We start from the raw sequence: 20,290 nt of genomic DNA on the forward strand, positions 1-20,290 counted from the left end.
AATTTCAGGTCAGGTCACACGCTTGGGTCGCAGGTTTGGTCCTAGGGCAGGGAGGTAAGTGTGGGAACCAATCAATTTTTTTTCTCACATTGATGTTTTTCTCTCTTTCTCTTTCTCCTTACCTGACCCTCTTTCCAAAAATAAATAAATAAAATTACTCTCTATGAGTACCATGAGAAATGACTGTATCTTAATTATTTGTACTATATTATATTGTACTTATGTATTTTTATTATAATAATTAGCAATTATATCTTTATGTGAAAGAAAGTCAAGTTTATGTTTATAAGGATCTCTGAAATCATGCTGCAAAGTAACTCAATTTCTTAAAATTCAATTTTATTGGCCATCATATTACCTATATTTATATTCCAGTAGAAATATGCATAAGATATAATTTCTATCTTGAAAGAAACAGAATAATATTACTTTGTTTTATTACTCAATTGAAATCTATGACAAAATAATACCATATACTGATAGTTCAAAACTTACTTAAGTTCATCACCACTATCTAACAGAATGGAGGTTGCAATACTTTCTTTTAAAAACATCTCTAATCTGCTGTAACCTGGTTGATTTCTTTTTTCAGTTCCACCAAATACACTCCTCAATAAGCAAGGTTGGGGAATAAAGACCATTGTTTGTGATCTATTCGGAAATCTCTGTTGGCACCACAGAAGCACATCATTAGTTGACAAGCTTGCAACACATTATACGTTTTTATTATTGTTTTTTATACATTTCTGCTGAAGAAAACCTTCAAAACTCGTATTAGGTTGAATATATATATCTAGCAGACAAGTACTCTGATACATTGACTATATATTTAACATACAATACAGTGCTACAGTGTGTGCCTGACAACGTACAAATGTAGACAGGCTGGAAAAATCCTCTACAGCATCATAGAAGCAATTGCACCGTTTAATTTTCCTCTTTTGTTTTTTCAAATGAAAGATCACAATGCAATTTAAATAGCCCTAAGTGTCCCCAAAGAGCTACTGTGTGTTGTGTAAAAGCTAAGTAATCCCCGCAGTGTCAGGGGTTACTGTTCAGCTGTTCGAGATCATGAGATGATATCTCAGCACTCATAAAACAGAGGACTCAAAACACGGCGGTGCGCATGGAAGTCCAGATCATCATGACAGCCCTGGAAGTTCCCCACAAGAACCGTCAACACCCGGGAGGCCAAAATAACACTACTGAATCAACATTTACAACTTTGTTAGGATTAAATCCAATACATAGGGAAATTCACATGGAAACATTAATGCTAGTATAATAAGAATTTTATCTTTGGCTCATTCCAAAAATATGGAAGACTTCAAAAACCTCTGGGATATCTTTTCTTAGACATTTTAAATGCATTATATTTATTCTGTACAAAATTACCTATTTATTAGAACTATTCATAAAATGTCAACGTATTCAGTAAGGCACAATAAGGAAAACACACAGATTTCTTTAAGGTTGAATATCTCAATTCAGAAGAATGAAGGGGTAATTTTGGCCCCTGGGACTTAAAAATATCTTCCGGTTGTAATCTTTGGTGTGAATATTTACATGGTGGTTTCTTCCCATTCAAGCTCTACGTCACCTATAACAACAAGTAACATGTCACAAGACAGAATTAAAGTTAACAATTCAAAAGATTTAAATGTTTCATGGCAAAAATACAGTCCATATTGAAAAGCTATTATCCTAACTTGAATTAGAAATTTTAAAAATATAAGTGCACCAACCAAGCTTCTAAAACATTTTCAGCACATGGTTATTATTAAACCAATACTGCTACTCGACATGGTAAACTAGTAAATTGGGTACACACTGCCTCTGTTTACCTTCCATGGCATCCAAAGAGTCCATCTTCTGAAGTGCTGAATAGTTAACAAAACAGATGGGCTGATTACTTCCTTTACTAGATAAGAGATCCAGAATGCACTGGTGTAAAAAGATATACTGTGCCTAGACACAGAAGAAAGAGTGGTTAAATAAATGGATGTGGTGGAGATACTTCTTATAAAGTGAGCTATACTGTTACAGAGAAAAGTAAACATGAATTCAACAACTGTTAAATAGCTAAGCCAGAGACACATAATTCACCACGTATGTAAATCATTTTCTACCATCTCAAACATACAGTTTTCCAAATTCCTGTGGCTTCTTAATAGCTGTAAGTTTCTTTAAAAATGCTTCTCATTGAACACAAAGTGTTAATGTGTCCTTTTTGCTGTGATTGTGAAAAATGGCAATTAGATTATTTAAATTTGTTTACGAGTTTGCCCTGTTAGGTAATTGAGTCATTTTTCTTATAAATAGTTTTCTTGTTAGAATGGCTGTTGGAATGCAGGTGCTAAATTTACTTTCAAAATCTGTGAGTGAGCATATCCACACACCATCAGCATATTTAAAATACGTTTCACAATTCTGTTTATCACCTAACATTTCATGTATTTATTGTCACGTATCTAACAAAAAAGAGGTCCCTATTTGTAAATAAAAGGCAGGTGACCATTGAAATATGCAAACAACCAGGTGCTGGATAAGAACTCCTAACAGTTCATTTGAATGTTAGGGCTAAATTTAGTACCATGAGAGTTTTTTAAGTTTATACAATGTAATTCAATAACCTGTTAGCCTTTCCAACTGTGGACTTTCCCAAAGCTAGGTAAGGTTACTGTTAGAGAAAATCACCCTCACTTAAGAAACACACCTGACATTAAAGAAATATAACTAAATGTTTAAGATATATACATGTACAAATAGACAATTAATTTAAGTAGAATATTGTCTAAGTGACCATCTTAAGAGGTTATATTTATATCTATTGCTACTATACCACACAACTTTTATGTCTATTCCTGCTGAAATTTTCTTCAGAAACTGTTGCTCATTACCAAGGATATCTATTTCTTTGTGGATTACAAAATGTTCCACAAAACATCTCATCACCAGAATGTTAAATCTCTGAGAGCATAACTCTCATATTCATTGCTGAATTCGATTGCCTGTAATAGTGCGTGGCATGTCATAGCTGTGTGATAAATGATTATTGACTTAGTCTCATTTAATTCTCATAGCTAGCCAATCTTTACCATTTAAGGAAAGCTTTCATTTGGGGAACATACATCCATGCAGAAGTCATTAGGGATCAAGTTTTGTAAGTGAGGTGGATGATCAAGTTACATAATTCAGTTTTGGCAAGGAATGAAGTGTGGTTATAAGGTAATGAAAATTCTATTGAAATTGCTAGTAAATTACTTCTCAAGGTAATTCTAAGAGAGGTTTTCCGAACGTGTCTCACACAATGAATACCAGTGTTAGAAATATATTGGCATGCTATAATTTCTTTGAAAACAACCATCAGTTAGATTTATGTGTCCTGGGTTTTTTTTTTATTACATTTGATTTTAAAGTCACATTTGATATGTGACTTTAGCTTCTGACTGTGTCCATCTTCTCCACTGGAAAGAACGATGGGTGGGAACTCCACCAACTGGGCAGGCTGAGCTCACAGGGCAGTACTACATTTTCCAAGATTTCCTCTGCCACGGCATCTTGGAAAGACACAGTAAAGACTGCACTTTCCCTTTCTTCCCCAGATGTGTTGTATCTTAAGAACTACACATTTTGATGTTGAGTTTTATCATTGGGGATAAAACCTGTGGGGTAAGATTTAAAAGACTTGCTATATGTAAAGTGCCTGACAAAAAACTAGCCACCCAAAATATATTAGTTTTTTTTTTTCTTTCACTTTGTTCACATTGGTAAACTTCCAGGAGAACCAGAGCAGGAAAGAGGCTCACACAGATTAATCCTTGTGGGAAGCTGCAATAGTACCTCAGGAGCACTATATTGCTGCAGGGCATTCTTCCAGAAAGTCCTTTCAAAGTCATCTCTTGGTGCTTCTATTAATTTTTTTGGTAGATGGTAGAAGATAAAGCTCTCTCTTGGGTCAGGGCCATGCCCCTCTTTTGTGGCAATATTTTGCTGAGGTTCCAATCTCCCCACCCCTGCTGATGGCTACTGTAATATGTGCTGAGACATGAGCATTCTTTATGGAAACTTGAGTCACTCCCAAGTGCAACAGAAGAAAGTAAGAAAGCACTCTTGTGCAATGCAGTGCTGGTTTGCAAGTACTGGAGCCAAGGTGTGATCATTTCCCCTTTTTATTTTTTAACTGTATTTTATTTATTATGCTATTACAGTGGTCCCAATTTTTCCCCCTTTGTTCCCCTCCACTCCACACTCCCTCAGGCAATCCCCACACCATAGTTCATGTCCCTGGGTCATGCATATAAATTATTTGGCTACTTCATTTCCTATACTGTGCTTTATATCCCTTCCATCTGGCAACCATCAAAATGCTCTCAGTATCCATGAGTCTGTCTCAGTTCTTTTTGTTTGCTTAGTATGTTTTGATTCAGTTGTTCACAGATACATGTTTAGTGCCATTTTATTATTCATAGTTTTGATCTTTTTCTTAAATAAATCCTTTTAACATTTTATATAATAATGGTTTGGTGATGATGAACTCCTCTAGTTTTTTTCTTGTCTGGGAAGCTTTTTATCTACCCTTCCATTCTTAATGATAGCTTTGCAGGGTTAGAACAATCTTGGCTGTAGTTCCCTGCTTTTCATGACTTTGAGTATTTCTTGACAATCCCTTCTAGCCTGCAGTTTCTTCTGAGAAATCAGCTGACAGTCTCATGGCAACTCCCCTTAGTAACTAATTGCTTTTCTCTTGCTGTTTTTAAGATTCTCTTATCTTTAACTTCTGGCATTTTAATTCTGATTGTCTTAGAGTGGGACTCTTTGAATCCATTGAGTTTGGGACTCTATGTGCTTCGTGGACTTGCATGTCTATTTTCTTCACCAAATTAGGGGTATTTTCTTTCAATATTTTTTCAGATAGATTTCCAATTTCCTGCTCTTTCTCTTCTTCTGGCACCCCTATGATGCGAATGTTGGAATGTTAGAAGTTGTGTCAGAGGCTACCTACACTATCCCCATTTTTATTTTTGGATTCCTTTTTCTTCTGATTGTTCTGATTGGTTGGTTTTTGCTTCCTTTTGTTCTGAATCATTGATTTGATTCTCAGCTTCATCCACTGTCCCATTCTTTCCTTATCAATTGTTCTTTATTTCAATTAGTTTATACTTAGTTTCTGAATGGATCTTTTGTATGCTGTTGAAGTCCTCACTAAGTTCCTTGAGCATCCTTATAACCCAGTGTTTTGAACTCCGCATCTCGATTTCATTCAGATCTTTTTCTGGAGTTTTGATCTGTTCTTTCACTTGGGCCATGTTTCTTTGTCTCCTCTTTTTGGCAGCCTCCCTGTGTTTGTTTCTATGTATTAGGTAGAGCTGCTGTGACTCCCTGTCTTGGTAATGTGGCCTAATGTAGTAGGTGTCCTATAGGGTCCAGTGGTGCAGCCTTCCCTTTCGAGGTGCACCCTTTGTGTGGGCTGAGTACACCTCCTCTTCTAGTGAAGCCTTGATTGCTGTTGGCAGATCAATGGGAGGGGTTTATCCTGGCCTGTCAGTTGCAAGGACTGGCTGTGACCATTGACCACCAACCTCCACCCTCCATGCAGGATCAGCTGTGTAGGAGAAGGGTGGTGGTTTTCTGACATAGTCTGTAGCTGTCCATTGGTTGCAGAGGCTCTGGGGTCTTTCAGGTGGTGCAGGCCAAGGTCAGCTCCCACCTGTGTTCAGCCCAGGACCACCCTGCCTGGGCTATAAAGCAGTCTGATATGGCTGCTATTTGTGCTGAGGTTGGAGATTTCCAGGTGAAGCCAACTTGTAAACCTAGGCTAGCTGCTTCTAGTGCCAGGCTTCAGCTGTTGCTTATTTGATAGGCTATGGGAAGTTGTGAAGCCTGAGCCAAGACCAGCCCTTCATATGGAAAAGTCATGGTTAAAAGTTTGAGTGGGGTCATAAATTGGGTGGGATGGAGTCTCCGGAGATCTGCAGCACATGGCAAACCATGTTAGTCAGATTGATATAATCTCAGATATGACACCCACCTGCCAGCTCTCTGGCTCTGTGTAGGGGGTGCTCAGAAAAGGGACAATGGCCTCTGTCCATCTTTCTGTCTGGTAGATAGCTGTGCCCTAGCTCCTGCTTTGATGCCAGGTGTTTCACCCTGTATGCCACTGGTGCTGCTCAAGCTGCTACCCTGGTGCTAGAGCTCAGAGAGAGTGAGTGTGTATAAGTCTGCAAGTGGGTTCTTAAAGAGGGACTGCTTAGAATTCTAGAAGTTTCTTCCACTGACCTAATCTTTACAGGTTTTGGCAGCCAGGAATTATGGGGATGGACTTACCTTCCTGGCACTGGAACCCTGGGCTGGGTGGCCTGATGGCGGGCTTGGACTCCTTGCTGCCTAGATATCCCTCCTAGATATCCCTCCTAGATATCCCTCCTGATATCCACCACACATGGGTGGGGGACCAGCCTGTTTCCACATCTCTACCCCTCCTCTGAGTCTGGATGGATGTGGTTTCTTTAATTCTGTAGTTGTCAGACTTCCATTCAACTCAATTTCTGATGGCTCTGAGTGATGGTTATTCTATACTTTAGTTATAATTTTAATGTGGTTGTGTGAGGAGGTGAGCTGTGTTTACCTATGCTGCCATCCTAACTGGAAATCTTTTCTGTTTCCATTTTTCTGTCTTTCTTCATCTTTTTTTTTATCATAGAGAAAGGACAGTAAAGAGTAAGACCCCTGGAAATGAAGCTGGATGAAAGAGAAGTTCAGAATACCAGCTTGTCAGTAAGGAGGGTCCCAGCAGAATCTTGTCAGACATTTACTGCATGCTGGGCATTAACTGCATGCTGGGTGTTGTACATACTGTCTTTTATTTAATACTGACAGCATATTTGTGAAAAGCATAACATGGCTGTTTAAAAAAAACTGCTCAGAGAAGTGAATTACACAAAATCATAGAGTCCGCAATTAGTGGGGCTGGATTCTGAACTTAGTTCTCCAACTCCAGAATTCATGCTCTTTCCACTCCCTTACCTAAATGCAGCAATTTGCTCTAGCTGATTAAACAAACATAATGTATGAAAATTATAGCATATATTGAGTACTAAATTATGTGAAATTTTTAACAGGCATTCTTGAGCACACTCTCTACACAATTCAGTTCTACAAAGTTTTAGAGTATGGCAAAATTTTTTAAAACTTTTATTATTTGAAGATTGACTTTAACCTCTAGGATACCATATTCCAATCAGTCCCCACTCTATTCTATTCAAGAGAGCCAACCAATGTCAATCAATGTCAAGAGCATTGATCATCAGTGCACATGGGTACACCAAAGCTCATGAGAGGAAATCAGCTTTTTATTTATTATTGTTAGCTAAGATATTTGATTTTTAATAATGGTTAATAGTTGGACTGATACTGGAGCCCTTATAAGACCCCTAGACAAGAATCAGCCACATAATTTGCAGAACCCACTACAAAATGAAAATGTACGTTTCTTCCTAAAAAATTATCAAATATTTTCAAGACAGTAACCACCAACATAAACCAGGTGCAAGGCCCTTTTGAGAATGGGGAACTATGAGACTGCACAGGTTTGTATGCCTAGAAAGCCAACCATGATCGCAAGTCATATACCATTTCTGAAGTATCCCGAGAGAAGAGTAACACTTCACTCATCTGTTCTTTTTTGGCATGTAAAGGAATGGATATGGATTACATTACCTAGTTTTACCTAAGAATTGATGTGGCTTACAAAGATTCCCACAAGGAAATTGCAGACAGTGTTTATCATGCAAGCCCTGGTGAGTGACGAGATAATGGCAGGGGTGACATTCCTTGTACTCCTAATATAATCCTCTTACAGTAAACTAGACTATGTTTAGAAAATTAGATATAATTTAAAATATGTATTTAAACCTACTTTAAAAACAGAATTCGCCTATGCTAAGTATATATTTTGTCTTTTCAAAATATCTAATGATAACAAAAAGCTATCACAATTAGCAAGGTTTTCAAAATATTACTTATCTATCTAATGTTTTTTTTCATTTCTTAATTTGTATATGTTCTGACTGAGGGAATTTGGGGGTGGGCAGGGCAGGGGAGAGCAATGGGGGGAACATTGGGGCAATTGTGATTGAACAACAATAAAAAGAATTTACATAATTGTACAATCTACATTCAAAAAACAAATACATACAAGCTGGAGTCAAATGCTCAAACGTTTTTTCCTGAAAGCGATGTGCAGTCCAAAAGGGTTGTATCCTGCATTTGTAATTTTCAATGTGCATGGGTATAGAGGCTATGTGAGATTCTAAGAAAACCAGTTTAACTTCTTTTTAAAACTTAGCAAAAAAACCTGTTCTCTCACATATTTAACAACTGTGATGCCATTCGTGTTTTCTAGGATGTACCTTGGAAAAATACTGTAACAACACATCTATATATCTACTGTGAGAAAGTCTCTGCTTATTTGGCATAAAAATCCCAACCCAAAGATACAGACAGGAACATCTTGTATACTGCAGTTACACTTGTGTTGGCATTTGGTTCTGACAGTTATGAATAGTATAACCTTGGAATATTACTTAACTACTTGGAACATCTGCTTCTGTATTTGCATAGCATAGCCAATAATACCCAGTTTGTTGGTTAGTTTTATTGGACCTACTTTACCAATAAAGGATAAAATAAGATAATACATGCAAAGAATCTAGTACAGCACTTGGAACGCAATGGACACTCCATAGAGGGTCCATAGTACTGTCATACTATGTGATTTTTTAAGGACGAAAAATCTATATGTTGTAGCAGTATTTTTACTTCCAAACCAAAACAGCAAAACAAAAAAATCTCCTAGTTGGTTAGTATATACTAAAATAACCATTATTGGTGTTAATATCAATAGGGGTACATATGGACAAGTGAAATACACAGAACCCCCAAACAATTAATATTTTAAACTTTTTCCTATTATAACCTTCAGCATGTTTACAAAAGATACTGATTTGATTCATTTTATAAGCTCCCCAAACTTGTAAAATGCTAAAAGCAACTCAATGGTATGGATTCTTTCCTATACACCTGTAAATAAGAAAATAATGATGCAGTCAAGTAACATTGTTGAAGGCTGACTGTGTGGCACGTGTGCCTCCTGTAATCTCCATCAGCTGCCCTCTCAAAGACACCCCCAACCCTACTGCTTCTCCAAAGGGGGGTTACAGTGTAGGAAAAGAAGGTGTCTGCTATGCAAAGACAATTTCGAGTCCACATGCCACCAGATTGCTGCCACTAAGATCCTCCCATGTAGAAATGCTGGAGCTGACACTGCACGCAGTCTTAGATCTTACCAGGTTCTGTACCATGCACATTCTTTCGCTTCTCAGTTCAGCTACTAGTCCATATATATCCACGAAATCATGATCATTTATATGTTGTGTTAAGTGATCCAGAGCAATAAACACTCCAGTTCTTCCAACTCCAGCACTGTGGAAAGAGTGAAATGACATGAAAATTATTCATCAAAAGGCCGTTCATGTTGATGGTGATGAAGAAAAGGAGCTATGACAGCAATATATTCTAAAGTTACTTTTTTTATTTGGAGGTAGATGTTTTGGGAGTTTCTCTGGATTTATATTGTTACCAAGATGGTTTAAACAGGGCAAAATGATTATTATCAATTATCAAATATTTAAGGATTTTTTTTTACAAGAGGTAACACTCCATAATATTTTAGGGGTTGTAGTTGGATAACTATGAAAAATATTTTTAAAAACTGTTGAAAATTCTTAAAACCAGAGGCTTTTTATTGACCATAGTTTGGGTTCCTAATAGAAATGCTAAACATTAAAAATGTCAAATAGTTAGCTCATACAGCATTTCCACCGCATGATATCGAAACATTCCCTCATGTGCTTTTTTTGGTAGATTTTTTTTTACTTCTTACAAATAATAAAATCAAGAAGCTATTTCCTTTTTAAAAATTAGTTTAAAACCCAAGGACACATATGTACTCCACAGAAACTGTTAAGTGGCAAACATGAGAAGATTCATTCAGCAACTCCCACTAGAAAGACAACAGGCATTTACATGGTTAACATAGAAAATAAATAATAAAAATAAAAAGAGACATATTAAAGGTCACCTTGTCCCATAAATGTTACTTTTTAAAAAAAATTTAAATATATTTTATTGATTATGCCATTCGAGTTGTCCCATTCCCCCCTTCACTCCCTTCCACCCTGCACACTCCTCCCCCACCCTTCCCCCCTTTCATCCATGTCCATGTGTCACAAATTCTTTAGATTCTGTATTTCCCACAGTACTCCTGACCTCCCCACTGTCTATTTTCTACCTACCGTCTATGCTACTTATTTTCTGTACCTTCTTCCCCCTTCTCTTCCTCCCACTTTAAGCAACATGAAACTGCCATTTTTGTAGGTGAGAAAAAGTTTGAGAAGTCATCAGTTTCCTATGATCTGACCTAAGAAGTAGTAAGCATTACAACATAAATCCTATTGTCATAACACATGTACACATATGCCTGAAAGGAGTAATCAGTCGTTATATCATTCAATATATTTTGAGTGCCAGACACTGTCCCAGACATCTGAGGTATAACCATGAACAATACAAAGTCCCTGTACATACAAAGCTTGTACTCTAGAGGATGGATTTAGTGTGACACAACATGCACACATAGTCTGTGCCCTGCAGTGATAAGTAAATGACGTGTTATGATGGTAGGTAAGCTGGGCTAAGGAGATAGACACTGATAGGGCAGGACAGGGGCACCAGAGAAAGCTTCTCGGATAGGATAACATTTGCAAAGAAACTTGAATGAGGTTAGGGAGTGCATCACGTGGGTATCTGGGAGAGGAGCACAGCAGCTGGAGGGAGTGGAGGAACTGATCTGAGTGGGAGAGTGTGCTGTGTGTTCAAAGCAGAGCAGGGAGGTCAGGGCAAGGAGATGGAGTGGAGAGGGGACAGGGGCCAGCGGTCCAAGCTGGTGGGTTGGACGTTGAATGTGAGACAGGGCGAAGAGTCAGGAACGAGTACAGGGGTTTTGGACCAAGCAGAGTGGACTTGCTATTTACAAACATAGTGATGAGGGGGAGTTTGGAAATTGAATCAAATGTTCAGTTAAGAACACGTTTAATGTTCAGAATTTTGTGGCCATTCAGGTTGTCATGTTGAATTGAAAGTTAAATTTATGTCTAATTAAAGTTGAGGTGAGAAGTCGAAGTTGGAAATAAAAATTTAGTAGGTTTAAAGTGACATTTAAAGATAATTATTAGTATAAGCATGCCTTTTTCTTTTCTCATTTAACTATTTTAAATCACAACAAAGGAGACTCTGCTGTTTTTGAATCTTCAACAGGGAAGGTGCTTTCGTTTTTCAAAGGGTTTTTGTGTCAGTGGCAGTGTATATGGAAGATACAGAGATGCTGAAGGCAACTACTATCCCTTAAAGGTTTTAATCAGTAATGATGCCAGTTTAAAATCAGTCAGTAAACTTAGAAGCAAACTGGTGTGTCATTTATGTTGTATAATACTTGGCTAAAAATTTTATGTGCATGAAAGAGAAAATGGAACTGGTGTGGTAAGAATGGGATGTTTGCTAATTATTCTATATGCTTTTTAAATGCAAATATTGCTCAGAGATTTTATTATGAGCAAGCATTTATGTATTACTCATAATTTAAAAAACCCAAACTTTTCTTGAAAAAATGTACAGTCATTTAAATTACATAGTGAGTTTTCCCTCTAAAAAGATAAAAAAATAGATCAATAGATATTTTCTTATTTAACCACACTAATTATATACCTATTAGAAAATTATTAGTAAACTAATTATTGGAATTATTATAATTAATTTAATATTAATGGGTTGAAGATATATTGCCAATTAAAAATGTTCTTATCACAGTAAAAGACACCCAGCACAAAACCGACCAGATCAACCACTTTGCAGTGCACAGCTCACCAGCACTCAGCGCCCTGCACTGCTGTGTGGCCACTTCCAGAACTTCGTCATCATCCCCTACGAAAACTCTGTACCCATTAACACTAACTTCTCATCTCCTTCTCCCCCAAGTCCCTGGTAACCACTATTCTCTCTGTCTATTACTTCCTCTATTCTAGGTATCTTATGTAAGTGGAATATTAAAACCTATTATCACCCACTTTTTCTCTAATCTCCAAACTCCAATTGTTGAAGAGATTCCAGTTGAAATCGGTTTAGATACATCATTTAGAAAACACAAAATACAGTTCATCTGTCCAGAAGAACTCTAAATACTAAACAAATACTAGTATAAATAACAAAGGGGAAAAATCTCAATTTATACTCATTCTATTGACCATGTTCAGAAGCTCAGGTCAAAGGGAGACATTTGAGTAGCTAAAACTTGGTAAAATTTGTAATTATGCTTGGATTGGTCACTTAAATTGAAATCCACTTTCTTTTCCTTATCCTTTGCAACTCCAATCTAAAAATGTGCTTTTACAAGATATGTTTAAATTACAGTAGTATACTCATACCAACTGAAATAATAAAATATCAGATGTTTATTCATAAAATTCATAAAACTTTTCACATATACACAAAAACACACATACATTAATGATAGGCTACAATTTTTAATTTTAAAGGCCTGTAAAGGCATAATCCAGTCAATAATTCAGGAAAAGTCCTGTTTATTTATATATATATGTGTGTGTGTGTGTGTGTGTGTGTGTGTATGTGTGTGTATGTGTATTTCATTTAGATTCATTCATCATTCATTTTTCCTGTTATCTAAACTTTTATAAAGCTACATTTTTATGTTATTATAGCCAGTAAAATATCTGAAAAATATAATCTGGAATGAATCTACATTAACTCCTGCCAGAAATATAATCAATAGTATCATAATAATAAAAAGACCACATGGAGTTTAAAGACTATTTATAGTGTCTCATGTTGTAATAATATATCTTTTTTACCTGCAGTGAACAATCATAGGTGTGGTGTCGTGCGCTCTGCTTGCTCGAACCAGCTTCACAAAGTGAACGAGAGGGGCACTGTTTTCAGGAACCCCGTGCTCAGGCCACGCAGTAAAGTTACACTGTCGAACCGTCATGCAGTCCCCGTGCTAAACAAAGTGACAGATCAGAGGAGTACCACACAGTTATTTAAGTACCACAATGAAGGTGGGAGATAGCGGGTGTCCTGGCTTTTGAAGGTGATCTTTAAAGAATGACTGTTTACCAAACAGAAAAACTGTTTTCACTTATCCTGTAAGAAAAGTCTTTCATTTCTGTTACCGTAAAGAAAATTTCCTTTTTGGATGAATAGAAACGATAAAAAACTTGAAGTGATGATAATACAGAGTACTTATATTCAAATGTAGCATAACATTTTATAGCATTGGAATAGTAGATTTTGAAACAATTTTGACTCTAAACTTAAATAAATATATTTACCAATTATTCAAAACAGAGCTACTGGGTCTCTGATAACGTCAGAAAGGATAAAGATCCTTATATAATTTTCCATGTGTATAGACACCTATATAAACTGATAGAGTGGGATCCCACACTATCACTTCCATACTCATTCTGGATTAAATAAAAATCAAATTATTAGGATGTAGATAAAGATGAGTGATTTGGGAAATTTTTGTTTTAAGTCAAATATTATAGTTTCTTTATCAAGTAAAGTAAACCCAGTGATCTAGTTGTTTCTTTTTTTCCTTCCTTTCTCTACCTAAGAATTTAATGCTAATTAATTAATATAAACTCTAATTATGTGATTTGGAATTCAAACACAGTGGCACAGATATTGAAGTCAGATAACAATTCGAAACTTCTGTTTAAGAAAATAATAGGAAGGCTTCGTTGCGTATATAAGTATTATTGAAAGGACTAGTTCTAGAAATTAATTTTACTGCAGACATTTAGAGCATTCATATTTACTGCCATGTTCCTGCCCCCTCCATTTCTTTACCCTTTCAATTTTCAGATCCCTGATGGTCCAATCTATTTGAACATCCTCCATTAGCTTTGTAATCACTATGTCTCCAAACACAGTGACTGGTTTGTTGTCTTCTGGCCAATACTGATGGCATCGGATCTGTATTCAGAGAAAAACCACCAGTTATAAGAACCACTGTTACATGGATATAGCACAGTTTTTGCCACTAAGTTAAAGGTGCCTTAGAGAGATCCAAGTTATTGATGATTCATAGTATTAGCTGAAATTGTCACACACATGTTAACACAATTGTAAAATAACATTTTGTGAAAAGATTTTCAGAAAACTTACCCGCCCTTTTTCAAAACACTGTGTTAGCATTACTAAAGTTTTTGCTCTGGTTTCCCAAACCATTCTCCAAAAATCCCCAACTGTTCCTGGTAATGGACCTTGAGTAGCAATAAATTCATTTGGGCATAAGTAACCCTAGAAGGACATAAACACAACACTGCATCAATAAATATATATGTATAATACATATATATAGTAGTTTTAAGTTACTGAGCAGTAATCAAAAATATATTAATTATAAAATGATTTAATATTATTAAATATTATATAGTTTGAGTGCTAAATAATATTAGATACACAAAATTCCCAATCTATAACTTTAACCACATAATGTGATATACTATAAAATCATTCTTAAAATTTATTTCTAACTTTTTAATAAAACATTAAGGTTACATAAAAGAACAGCAATGATGTCAACATTAATCAAATGCTTACTTTATGCCAGACAATATACTAAGCAGTTTATAGTTAATATTTTCATTAATTTATTTCTTATAAAAACCCTTGTGAATTTGTACTGTTATTACCCTCATTTAATAGGTGAAGACACTGGAGCTTAGAAATGTGAAGTCACTTCCTCAAGGTCTCTCAGCTGGTGTGAGTCCAGAGTCAGCAGCCTCACCCACCCCACTGTTTTCATCACATATTGATAGTTATGGGTTTTGCAGATATTTTCATACTCTTCCTCCAATAAATTATTATCCACTTAAACTGTGGTGTTAGTACTTACTTTCCAGAGCTCTGAACCACGAGTGATGTGGGGTACAGACACAGAGAACAGACTGTTGGTTGCCAGAGGGAAAGGGTTTGGGAGACGGGGTGAAAAGGTGAAGGGACTGATAAGTAGAGATTGGCAGTTATAAAATAGTCATGGGGACACCAGGTACAGCATAGGGAATAGAGTCAATAGTATTATAGTAACTATGTAAAGTGCAAGGTGGGTAACTGGAAATACCAAAGGGAACACTTTTAACGATAATGCTTGTATAAGCACTGTGCTGTACACTTGAAACTAGTCCAAAATAATATGAAGTGTAAACTGCATTTGAAAAAATAAATAAGTAAATGAAAATACAAATGAAGGAAAGGAAAAAATTAATGTGGGTGTGGCAATATGAAGGTTTATGTAGCTAATATTAACATAAGACCTGAAATTTGCCTCAACTCTATTCTGACAACCCCTGCACATTTTACCAAGTTCTACCCCTAATCCATTTACCTGAAATGTAAACATGCAACTTGAGCTGTATCTGTGGATTGTTCTTAGAGAAAGTTACTGTATAAAAAAAAGAGGTGGTATATAAAACAGAAAACTGTACTTGAATAAGAATTTAAAAAAAAAAGAGGTGGTAACAAAATTACATCTATTCCAAACATCAAAATATTTAAAGGAATAGAAAAAAAGTAAAATTTACTTTAAAATCAGAAATATCTCAGTAGCCAGAGAATGTAGTATCATACAAGAATAATATACATTTTAAATGTCAAGCAATTTATTTTACTTGAAAGGATAATGAGGCACAAAATGTGACTTGCCCAAATTAGAGTGTCAGCCAATGACAGTCTCTGGGATAAAACGCGAGTTTTTTAAATACATTGTAGGTTAAAACAATTCTGTATCTCCAGTCTCAAAGTGAACATGACTATTCCATTGTTTTATATACTAAGAGTTTGGGTTTTTTAAGGCTAAAAGAGCAAAACATATTCAGTATACAGTGAAAAATTCAGCAGAGTAAATACATTCGAGTGAGGACCTCACCTGCAATCTCACTCTCCAGAATGAAGGACCATTAACATGTTGGTCAATTTTTCCAGTCTTTAAAATGTGCACATTCTTGCATTCGAATAATATTTGCAAGTGTCTCACATGTGCCAGGCACTGCTCTAGGAGATGGGCGTTCATCACTGACAAAAGACACTCAAATTCCTAACCTCATTTCTATTACATTCTAGTTAAGAAAAATAAACATTAAGCCTATTACTATGTCTACTAAACAAGCAAAATATGTAGAAACTTTGAAAGTAATATGTCTTTGAGAGAGGGCTTTCAAAATTAGGGGGTTCAGAAAAGACTCCTTGGTGACATCTGAGGAGAGACAAAAGCAGAGAGCGAGCCCCGCATTATTTGGGGGGAAAGTGTTCCACATAGAAAGAAAGTCGAGTGTAACAGTAGTAAAGGAGAGATGTGTCTGAGTTGTTCTATGAATAGCAAGTTTCTGGAGTGGGGTACATTAGGGGGGCAGTATTAGACAATAATATCAGAAAGAACAAAGAAGGAAGGATAAGGATGCTTTAGGTCCTTATAGGTAAAGATAAGACTAGTTTTTATTGCTAATGATACAGAAGGCCATTGAAATTTTATAAATATATACAGTGTGTGGTTTAACAGTTTCACTCTGGCTTTTGTAAGAAGACTAGTCTATAAGAGGTTAAAGGTGAAAGGAGGAAAAGTAGTTAGGTTATTGCAACAGCCGGCCTAAGCAGGTAGCTGAGTGACAGCAATGGGGATGATGAGAAGTGATAAGATCTGGATACATTGTGAAGACAGGGCACACAGAATGTGCTGATGGATTGGAGGTTGGGTACCAGAAATTAGAAGAATCAATGGTGACCCCATAGGATGATTGGGAAGACTTCAGGATGAGCAGACTTGAAGTAAAAATTAGAAATTCATGATGAGCATATTAAACTAGAAATGCTTAATAGACAATCAAGTGGGAATGTCATGCAGGAAATTTGGTATAAGATTTTGGAATTCAGGAAGAAGTTGAAGCTAGAAACATACATTTGCAAGTAATCACCACATGGATGTTACTTAAAATCATGAGAATGATTGAGACTACCAAGGAAATGAGTTTGGAAAGAAATTAAATTCAAGGAATGGGCTGTAGATAATTTTGATATTTGGTAATTGAGGAGATCAGAGAGAACCAGTGAGACTGAGATGAGTCAACCAGCTGTAGTTGAAAAATTGAGAGACTGGTGTCCAGAAGCCAATGAAGGATGTATTCCAAGGGTAAGTGTAGTAATTGTAATCGATCAAGTTTCTCTTGGTCATTTTTTCAGGGACTCAGTGTCCTTAGTTATTATAATATTCTATCAAACTGGGAACAAATCTGGTATTTCTGGTGTTATTACAGCTCTTTTGCATCACGACCTTTCATCTTTCATCTCTAATTATGTAACAGTATTATCAAGTTAATATGATTTCAAGCATCTGGTTGAAAGGATAGGTAATTTTGAGGGTTTGAGACTTTCCCCTTCCTCTTGTCTCATTATATAACATTTTATTGTTAACTCTCTTGAAAACATTGCTAAATTCATTTGTACACTTAGTGGTTGTTTACAGCAATGGAGTATTTGTTTTCCTCCCTGCCTCTCTCATACAATCCATTCTTCACAAAAATTTTCCAAGTTCTCTGTGAGTCCTAGCTCTAGGAGCATAATTCTCAAGAACAGCAGAAAAATGCACATATTGATGGTATGTTAACCTAGTTATAGACCCTGGCCTAGAGTTTCCCAGTCTTAAAGTACATCCCTCAGAATGCTTGCTGATCCTTTCCTTTCTCTTTCCCAGACATCATTTTTTTTGCTTTTCCATCTGAATACTACTAGTTATTTTGCTTTCTTCCCTACCTCCCTTTATAGTACTCCCCCCCTTCCTCTAGCTTCTGAAGAAACAGGAATCCAGAAACCATTTGTAGATGGACTCTGTTTTTGTGCCTGGGGCAATTGTTCATGAACTTCCGGATAGAGGTGCCACTGGGGAGTGAGGAAAAACTGAAGTGTCAGATGCTCTTTCTGATTTGAAGACTGGCTGAATTTGGAGATGGAGCAGTGAGGACCACTATAGTGTCTGGGCTCTGTCCACTGCCATCTGATCCTGGCATCTCAAGCAAAGAGGATCTACCTAAAAAGTAAGGACAATACAATACAGGGTGGGGCAAAGCACGTTTACAATTGTGAGTATGCAAAACAGAGTTCATTCTTGTGTTATTATTTATTTAGTACTGTATTACTTTTCATATGAACAACTGTAGACCTACTTTTGCTCCACTCCAATGCTGGACCTGCCTTCATGTTCCTTCCATTTGGGCCTGCTTACCATGCAGCTCAGTAATGATTATGCACATCACTGTGTTTGGGTCATACTGACTTGCTGTAAGTTCTATATTACAACACCATTTGAGTATATGTATGTGTGTGTGTCCTCCTATATGTATACATATTCAGACTTCTTAGTTTATTGCTCATGTTGCATTATCATCTTCCCCTGGTGGTTGAACATACTAAAACTGGTTTTGTTCTTAACCATATTCATATCTTATACTGTTACCCCATCTCTGGTTAAACATTAAATGATGTAAGCTATTAATTTGTATCTACAAATTGGTAAATTAAAACATGGTACAAATCAATAGGTTACTACCAGAGCCATTTGCTTTTGTCCTGTCCTATGGCTTTATAAGGCATTGATTAAATTTAAATATCTAAATGCATATATGTATCATTGTGTAAGTCAAAGCAAAACTTCAACATGCTATAGAATTCAGGCTACAATGAAAATTAGTAAGCACAGGATTTCACAAAAATCTTCAGAGAAGAATTGCATTTTCGAGGAAATCAGACATTTGATAAATGAAGAAACTATGTTGTCATAAGAGTAAATGTGTGTGCTTTTTAAGTTCCAGCATAAAAATAAGATGAAATTCAATGGATGCCTTCACTTCTCCACCCCCTCCTCACATTTCTTCCCCTATTTAAAGAATCTTATTCTCCCATTATTCATTCTTTCCCAAATAAAACCTAACATATGATTATAATTTTGGAATGATTGTCAATAATATAGAATGTAGGATAAATTGCCTCCTCCAACGGAGTCTTGGAGATAATGGTACACAGGACACTTCTCTCTGATGTTGGGGAAAGGACAGAACATCACATAAGCAGAGCCCCAGTGGTACCAAAGGGAATGAATGGCAGGCCTGGGTGAGAAGACCTCTAAATAAGAAAAGAATAAAAGATCTATGGGAGGGTGGACAGAAGAGGAAACTCTCAAGAATCTGAATTAGAGCCCATATCTCATTAAAGAAAAATGTGTATATTAGAATCATTCGAAAAATAGAATCATCCGCTTTAGAAGGAAGTGGGCAAATCGTGCCAAGAGAGGCTAACATATACTTATCAGAAAATTTTAAGAAAGAGTTCCAAGGTGAATAGTTGAATTAATCATGAGGGCAATTCCTACTCTGAGATTTTATGGTTATGCCACCTCAATTGGATGTCTTAGGAGCACATAAGGTTTCTAGGTGGCCATGATATTGATGAGCATTGACAGAACACATCAGCCATGGAGAATGACCACAACCAAGTTTGAATACGACAAAGGTTTAGTAAACAAAGACGCAGCCAAAGAACAGAAAACTGAACTATACGGAAGTCTGACAACAATGAACCTTCAACCAGGACCAGTAAGAGGGGCGGAGCCAGCAGCAGAGCAGGGTCTGGCAGGAAGGATCCCCCAACCCAGGCGACCCAGGTGACCCAGGCGACCCAGGCGCGCAGGCAGCCAGGGTAGCATCACGGACCCAGTAAGGGTGCAGGGCAGGCTGAGTTCGGTTGCACATTTGCAAGTGCGCAGATAAACTGAGCAAAGGAGTGAGCAGTGAGACTGACTGAGGACTGCGCAGCCCTGGTGTCCGCAGGAGGCAGAGAGGACCGCCATTGATTTTCTTTGACCCCGTCCCCACATACAGTATCACAACCCAGCGACTGAGTTGCTCCACCCTGGTGAACACCTAGGGCTCAGCTTCTCATAAGTAACAGGCATGAACAGTTCAAAATATGGCTCAAGAAGAACTCAAAGCCCCAGAGCCAATAACTCTAAGCGACCGAGAAATAGCAAACCTCTCAGATGCACAGTTCAAAATACTGGTGATCAGGATGCTCACAGAACTGGTTGATTATAGTCACAAATTAGAGG

The 20,290-nt window shown here is 36.8% G+C and overlaps 1 protein-coding gene across 1 annotated transcript in view; it reads right to left on the reverse strand.

The window, feature by feature from the left end:
- Nucleotides 1-353: 353 nt before the first annotated feature.
- Nucleotides 354-20,290, reverse strand: part of PTPRQ (protein tyrosine phosphatase receptor type Q) — a 261,122-nt gene continuing 241,185 nt past the window's right edge. Inside the window, exons 57-62 of the mRNA XM_037042809.1 lie at nt 14,305-14,439; nt 13,987-14,112; nt 12,984-13,132; nt 9,348-9,483; nt 1,845-1,968; nt 354-1,600 (exon numbers count right to left, since the gene is read on the reverse strand). Of these exons, the coding sequence (XP_036898704.1) occupies nt 1,563-1,600; nt 1,845-1,968; nt 9,348-9,483; nt 12,984-13,132; nt 13,987-14,112; nt 14,305-14,439 (708 nt within the window). The 3' untranslated portion in view covers nt 354-1,562. The remainder of the gene's footprint in view (nt 1,601-1,844; nt 1,969-9,347; nt 9,484-12,983; nt 13,133-13,986; nt 14,113-14,304; nt 14,440-20,290) is intronic.

The sequence above is a fragment of the Sturnira hondurensis genome, unplaced genomic scaffold, assembly GCF_014824575.4.
Source record: "Sturnira hondurensis isolate 20B ecotype Veracruz unplaced genomic scaffold, ASM1482457v3 Scaffold0003801, whole genome shotgun sequence".
Taxonomy (NCBI): domain Eukaryota; kingdom Metazoa; phylum Chordata; class Mammalia; order Chiroptera; family Phyllostomidae; genus Sturnira; species Sturnira hondurensis.